We start from the raw sequence: 7,634 nt of genomic DNA, 5'->3' as shown, positions 1-7,634 counted from the left end.
CTAAACGGGTAAACGGATACAATACGTGCCAGGGTGACAAAGGCACGCGTCGACATAAACTCATTCCAGACTTGGGCTTGAAATGAGTCGTGCGTGAACAAAATACAAAATACGGACGCTCGTTTGTTTGCGTCGGCCTGTATCGTATCCCTTTCGATCTAAACAGACACGTACGGACATTTTTGGGTCAAAATTGCTCTAAAAGATTGAGGTGACCTTGATTAGTGGATGACGGCGGTGAGGAAAGGTGCTGGAGCGGCGGGAGTACTGCTCCGAGAATTTGGCCGGGCCTTGTCCGAGGGCCGCGAGGAGGAAATTGCGATGTTTCTGGAAAAAAAAAAGGAATCCTTTTCTGGACTGACAAAAAACCATTGCTTACGACTTTATTAGTTCAGATGGTTCCTTAGCGAGAATACCACGAGCGGCGGGTGCAACACTGCGACCCGAACCGTTGGGCTACTGCCCTGTTCTCAATTCATTAACTTTATTCCAAATATCTAATAACAGGAGAAACAGCCCTAGTCAGGCTACACACGGGCAGACAATTAACGACAACACACAGACTTATCAAATGCGACTGAGATTTAGCACAAGCGTTAAAACGAAACTATAGTTGTTCCTCTGGAGTTCTCTGAGCATCACAAGGCTGCGCCAAATCCTATCAGTTCGGTGGGATATTCGGTTCGACGTAACTTTTCCACGCCTTTGAATCGTAGGAGAATATATATGAATCCAGCATGCTGCCCCATCATGGACTGATGGCGACCACTTGTACACCCAAGTGAACATGCTTTTTCAAATGTACTACCAGGCTCAAATTCGGGTAAAGAACCAAATTCCGGCGAGCATGAATCACACTTGTCTTCTTCAGAGAAGTACTATCACAGTGCTGACTTGGATCACAGCAAAAGCGTCAAAAGAGACTGCTTGCTAAACAAAGCTAGAGGAGCTTTTGCATGACACTGTCCACACTAACTGATAATCATCCCATAATCTCAGCAGCAAAGGTGAGTGGTGCGAGCAATCATGGCGCTTGTTGCTGGCGTTGTTTAAGAGCGGCGTGACTCGCGTGCCTGTAAACAAATACTCCCTCCGTCCGGAATTACTCGTCGCTCAAACGGACGAGACATCTGTTTGAGCGACAGGTAATTCCAGACAGAGGCAATACAAATCAAACAGAAAGTGGGAAAATGGAGGCGCAAGCACACGTGCATTGCATAACGGAAGAACACATCATACCCCTCCAAAACCTGTTCAGAATCCAAATCTGGCATAAACCGCAACGGAACGGCAGACGTCTATTCCTCTCTCGAGACACACAGAATAAATGTGACTGGGATAGGGTAGTAGTAGCAGATGGGAAGCATGCATGAGGTCACCAGAAATAACCCCCCACCTTATCAGACGAGCAACAGAAATCTGTTTCTTGGAGGATGCGAAGGCACATTTCAGTTCAGAGTAGGGCGATGCGACGCTGCTGATGTTTGCTGCCACCCTACCACCATTGGCAGCCCACACCATGTGACCTGACGACATCAGAGCACCTCACGCAGTCTGGTTCATGGCAACTACTAGGCAAGATCCAACAGATGCCATGCCAAACATGAACGCATGCTCAGATCATCAGATGCTCTGTCTCACATTTATGGAAGATCTCATGGATGCACTTATAATAAGCAAAAACATGAATGGACTCAAGTCACTCCATGCAGACTGAAGAGGTAAAACATGAATTGATGGATGGATCCATGCAAACAATGAAACAAACACAAAAGAAACCAAGGCAGCATCAGAACTGAACTAGTTTCAACCCCAACCAGAGCCATGACTGGCTTCCATTGGGGAGCAGGCAGGCAGCGGTCCAGGCCATGATAAACAAGCACTGAACTGTTAAGAAATAGGCACTTGCCAGCATGATCATGCTGCCCACACAGAAAGAGACACCCTTTTTTCTCTTTTCTTTTTCTTTTGTTATCTCTTGATGACCACAATGAACATGCTGCTCTCCAACTGGTAAAGTGGTTCTTATTATAATTCTCTCTTGACACGGTGGCGTGTTTTTATTGTTCAGCTAGATGAGTGCATTCTACTGCCCCACCAGGAAAAAGGGCACAAATGTTGTTAGTGTTGGATGAGCTGGCAAATAAAGTTCCTAAAGCTCATAGAAATGGAATGCAGCTTCCCCATATTACCCATCTACAAAACCAGTTCACCACAACTTCTGCTGATAATAGTGGCTAGTGATCTTCACCATGACAAGAAAAATAGACGACAAGGGTATATAAGCTAATCACAGACGGTGGGCACCGGGTGTTTGAAACTTTTCCAGACTCCGGATTAAAGGAGAGCAAAGAAGGTATAATCAACCTAGCTATAGTTTTAGCCATTTGCTTGCAAAACACCTCGTGAAAGGTTTATCAAATCAGAGTTAATGTTAATCCATGCTATTGTGTGTGTATCCACCTTATCATTGTGGAACAGCCCAAATGTCTGACATGCTTGCCTGCCCTATGGTGAACCAATGGTATTTTTGACATTTAAACAGAAATATTTCTAGACACTTTTCACCGCTACCACCGTACCAGATTCTATGATGGACCAAGTTCAAAGATTTTCAGCTTTGCCTCTGAATCAAACGAAGACATGGCATTTTGTACAATTCTGTGCAATAAATTTAGTATTCATGCACATCTAAATGCTAAAAACATTTCACCATCCCGACTACATCTGCTGAACATTCTACTGCCTTATCCTATTTATAGACAGTTCCACCTAGCTAGCAAATATACTAGATTACTACTCCCTCCGATCCATAATAAGTGTCGTGGTTTTAGTTCAAATTGAACTAAAACCACGTCACTTATTATGGATTGGAGGGAGTACATTAGAAGCAAGAGAAAGTAGTGCAACTGTTATGCTGACGAGAAAAATAATTAAAAGAATCATTGGTCCAACACAGATGAAGCAAACAAGGATAATGCTATATAAAATGATTGTCTAAGAAGATAAGCATACAGAATCAGGGATCTAGAAATGTTTATTATTGTATCATATTTTCGTTGCAGAAATTGCCCGTGAAGGGAGGATAAAATTGCCAGCCATCATCTTGATCGCTCAAGAGCAGATCACTGCTCCTATAAAAGAACACCTCCCTAGCTGCAAAATTACCTGAATATCTACACACCTTGCAATAACAACAAATAAGGCACTCACTCAAGGAAGGACGATCGAAATCATCCAGCTCTCAACTATTGTACACCTGCAATAAGGACACAAAACAAAAGGCTCATCAGTCAATCAAGCTCCCTGCTCAAATAATCCGACAAACGGAATGCAGAAAATGATCGAGTTTTTTACCTGAACCGGAGGGAATTCTGGCGATGATCAAAAGAGCAGCAGGAGTAGGAGCTGAGGATGACCCTGAATCCCTGATCCATTCCACTAAAAGCCCAGAGCAAGAAGCCTCTTTTGAGTTTTGGACACCACAAGTGAAAAAAATCGACATAAAAACTCATCACAACCCCAAGAACGAACAACAACAACCTAAAGGTAATCAAAGCGTCGCCATAGCTGCGTGCATACAGTTTTCTCTCCTTCCTTGGTTTCTCCTTCTGCAGAAATTAACAGAAACAGATGTGGTGATAACAAGTGGACAGCAGCCTGCTACTGCCCCGACTCCTCCTCGGAGTCGCCGTCCTCGCGCTCGTCCTCCCCGTCCTCCTGCTGCTGCTGCTGCTGCTGGTGGTGGTGCTGTTCGTGGTGGTGATGCTGGTGGGGGTGCGGGTGCTGCAGCTGCCCGCTGGCCCCGGCGGCGCCGCCGACCTGATGGTAGAACTGGCTGAGCACCCCGATGTGGCCCTCCTGCGACAGGCCGAGCTCCAGCCCCGGTATGGCGGCGGCGGCGTGGCCGGCGAACATGGGCGCGAACCCGATGTGGCCGCCCATGCCCCCCGCGCCGCCGCCCGGCAGCTCGATCCCGGCGGGGAGGCCAATCCGCTGCATGAGGCCGCCGATGCCCCCGCCGTCGGCGCCGGAGGAGTTCATGAAGCCGGCCTGCGAGAAGCCCGCGGAGGCCGGCGGCGGGCCCCACATGTGGTGGTGGTGGTGCGGCCGGCCGGCGAGCGCGGAGGTGGGCGAGGGGAGCGAGGGCGCGACGGAGGAGAGCGCGGACGCCGGGATGGTGCCCGTGCCGGTGGCGGCGACGATGGCCGGCTCGGCCTGCTGCAGCAGCCACTGCACGGTCTCGCCGTCCGACTTGTGGCCGAGCTCGCGCGTGAGCTGGAAGATCCGCGCCGCGCAGAGCGCCGGCATCCGGATCCGGCGCCCCCGGCCGTCCACCTTGGTGTGGCGGTCCTTGTTGGAGCTCCGCTTCGGCCCCAGCGCCTGCACCCTCCTGTCCCCCGCCGCCGCCGCCGCCACCACCACCTGCTGCTGCTGCTGCTCCTTCCCCCCGCCTCCTCCGCCGCCCCCATCCTCCTGCTGCTGATGCACCTGGATTTGCAGGTGCTGCTGGTGCTGCGGCGGCTGCTGCTCCTGCTGCTGCGGCGGGTGGCGGTACTGCTCGCGATCCAGCTGCTGGTGCTGCTGCTGGGCGGGCGGGGTGGAGGTGGAGGAGGTGGTGGTGGCCGTCGCCGCGGAGGTGGGCTCCGCTTTGTTTAGCGGTGGGGGAGGGGGGAACTTGGGGTCCATCTCCACGCCCACACGCAAAACAACCACACCAACCTGCCGTCCGTCCGCCCGTCCGTCCCCCAAAATCAACAGCTTTCCTCCTCTCCTCCTTCGTCTTCCTCCAGCCAAATCGCGCCCCCCGCCTCCCTCCCCTTCCCCAAAAACCAGGCAAGAACGAGGAGGAGGAGACCAATAATGGACCGCAGACGGCGACGGGGAGGGAAGAGAAGAAGACGCCGAGGAGAGAGGGAGATAGGGGGGGAATAATAAGAAAATCTAGGGAAAGATAGATAGATAGATACCACGCCCACTTTCTGGCTTTACCGGACTTTCTTCCTCCCCTGCAATGTCTTTTCCTGCCCCTCCCCCGCTGTCATTTCCTGGCTTTTTGGGCCTTTTTCAGCTTTGGTGTGTTTGGAGCTGCTAATCTTGTCCGGGGTTAGGGTTAGGGTTAGGATCTAGGCTGGTAACTTGAGTGATGAAGTGCTTTGGTGGAGTAGTTTTTAGAGGTAATATTATCGGTAGTCACAAAACTTGTGCTTGATGTTCAATTTGGTGTTAAAACTTTAAAAATATGAATTTATGGTCATTCAACTTGCGTTCTTGTGCAAATACGACGATTCCTCTCATATCCAGCCATATAGCCTGCTTTTTTTTTGCGAGCCAGCCTGGCGAAGGCCCACCTGTCAATGTCCCGGAGTGCACAAGGCACTGGCTGACCCTAGCATGCTGGATTTTTTAGAAACCCTTTGCAATTTATTTAATTACACGCAGAAGGCCTCAAGTATAATGAAAAAAAGATGTGCCAGATGAGGTTCGCCAGGACCTATTAGTAAAACACTCAGACATGCATCCATCTCACCAGCCCCGGGTGACGATGAACATGCACAACTAAACATTATTTAATTACACAGAATAGGCTGTCAAGTTTGTGTTGGTCAATTACGTAGAAAGGCTCATATGTCTAGTGGGTAATTTAAGGGTGAGGCCACTAATCAGTAGGATATGAACAACATGTTAGGCTAATCCACATAGGGCCCATCTATCAGTGTGTCAACCAGGAGTTCGTAACCTGAGTGCATGGATAATTTTGCAGAAAAAGGGGAGCTACAAAATTGATCTATATACCTCAAATGCGAAAGCGCAGGAGTTAACCACGACACCAAGTACCTGTTAGGGCATCTACAACGGGGGCGCTAAGGATGAGCGCCAAGGTTAAATTCCAGGTTGTTACGTGCTATTCCCATCTGAATCCAGGATAAGCGCTGCTATACACCCGATCTTTGCACGATGTGCAAATCCAATCATCCATGTGTATAGCAAAGTGGAGCACACTCATTAGATTGATCATCGTTTGAACATCGGCCATATAGTATCGGGCGTCCAGTAGTTCGGATCCAGGATTCTGGCTGGCGTCGATGCAAAAATAGTCCCCGGGCGCCCCGACTTTCTCTCACAGGCTACCTAATATTTTCTTTTTCTTCAACTCCATCTAGCGCCTCGTTGGATGTAGAGACTCTAACATGAACGCTACCCTAAACTTTGTATTTTAGCCACGACAATTACTTGTATTTATGTTTTTTTCCTAGGCCGAATATTTGATAACTTATTTAATTTTCTTGATAAACTAAATAATTAGACATTAAAAATATTTGAATTCAAAATTTGTTTTGACATTTTAGGCCAAAAAAGTGGAATTTCCGAGGTATTATGAAACTCGGAATTTTTTTCCAGCCGCTAAGTTTTGTACGTTGTGGGTTAAGCATTATATATTTTGATGCGGTTTTTTTCATTAGAATTTCTTTGGCGTAAAAAGCTCAGATTTTTCAGAACCCGGGAAAAAAATAGTGTAACAAAACTGTAGCCAATATATATGTGCACGAACATATAGTTGGTGGATACGATAAAAAAACATATAATTGGTGGAGTCATTGGCTAGCACGCTTATTGTATACGAGGTTGAGGGTTTGAATCACCCCAGCCCCTTTTTTTATTGTCCCACCATTAGTCCTGACAAGTGGGACCCACACATATTATTAAGGGGCTTCTGTTTAATTAAATATAAAATGAGGGATGCTTCTGCAAAAGAATAAACGAGCGCATGGCACCGAGCGGTTCCGGTCAGCGCGCGGGATATTTCTAAATACGAGCGAAGTGACCGTATTTGCACGAGAACGCGAGTTAGATGACCACAGATCCGTATTTTTAAAGTTTTAACACCAAACTGAACATTAAGCGCAAGTTTTATGACTCTTGATGATATTAACTCTAGTTTTTACTGCCCTCTTTTCGAGTTCAAGCAGTGGTTGGTGGAGGTACTACACTCAACTGAGTGAGGCGACTGAGACTGACTGAGGCAGGCGGGGTAAAATGGAGGAATGGTGGAAAGGGGGAGGAAAGCTGTCAGACAACAACTGCATCCACGCATTTTGTTACATCCACTTGGACCTGTACACTTGGAGCAGCTACTATGCTATATCTGGAATACTGCAGCCTATCACGACCCTGACACGTAGTAGCTGGTTATATCTGCATTGCAGCCTATTTATTTTGGATTGCTCACAGGGAAAAAAAAGTTTTGGATTTGCTCACAGGGAAAAAAAAGTTATGGATTGCTTCGAGAGAAATACAACATGACTATTTATTTTGTACCCCCTGCCTCAAAGTACAGCACATTTTTTGACACACATTTTGAGACACAGGTGGCGCTGGCTAATTGTCTGTGCGTTGTGATGGAGGCATACATATTCTATAGGTTCAACATAATCGTGACCCACCATATTCTAATATACAAAATGATTTGATTTGATTGAGTTAATGTAAAAGATCTGATTGCTCATGTCTGACATACAGCTATAATGGTTTGATTTGATTTCATTTGACCGTGTTAATGCAATTACATTGCATATCTATCGTTGCAGGAGTTGCAAAAGATTTGATTTCATTGGATTCAGTCATTGCAGCCC

At 47.5% G+C, this 7,634-nt stretch overlaps 1 protein-coding gene across 1 annotated transcript; it reads right to left on the bottom strand.

Annotated features, from left to right (window-relative positions):
- Positions 1 to 2,978: 2,978 nt before the first annotated feature.
- Positions 2,979 to 5,018, bottom strand: LOC119270143 (transcription factor TCP20-like). Its single transcript, XM_037552113.1, has 2 exons — positions 3,358 to 5,018; positions 2,979 to 3,259 (listed from the first exon to the last, which is right to left on the bottom strand). The coding sequence occupies exon 1, from the start codon at positions 4,687 to 4,689 to the stop codon at positions 3,664 to 3,666; it is 1,026 nt and encodes a 341-aa protein (XP_037408010.1). The 5' UTR covers positions 4,690 to 5,018; the 3' UTR covers positions 2,979 to 3,259; positions 3,358 to 3,663.
- Positions 5,019 to 7,634: the final 2,616 nt, after the last annotated feature.

Source organism: Triticum dicoccoides, chromosome 3A, assembly GCF_002162155.2.
Source record: "Triticum dicoccoides isolate Atlit2015 ecotype Zavitan chromosome 3A, WEW_v2.0, whole genome shotgun sequence".
Classification (NCBI taxonomy): Eukaryota; Viridiplantae; Streptophyta; class Magnoliopsida; order Poales; family Poaceae; genus Triticum; species Triticum dicoccoides.
This window is presented reverse-complemented; position numbering and strand designations above follow the sequence as displayed.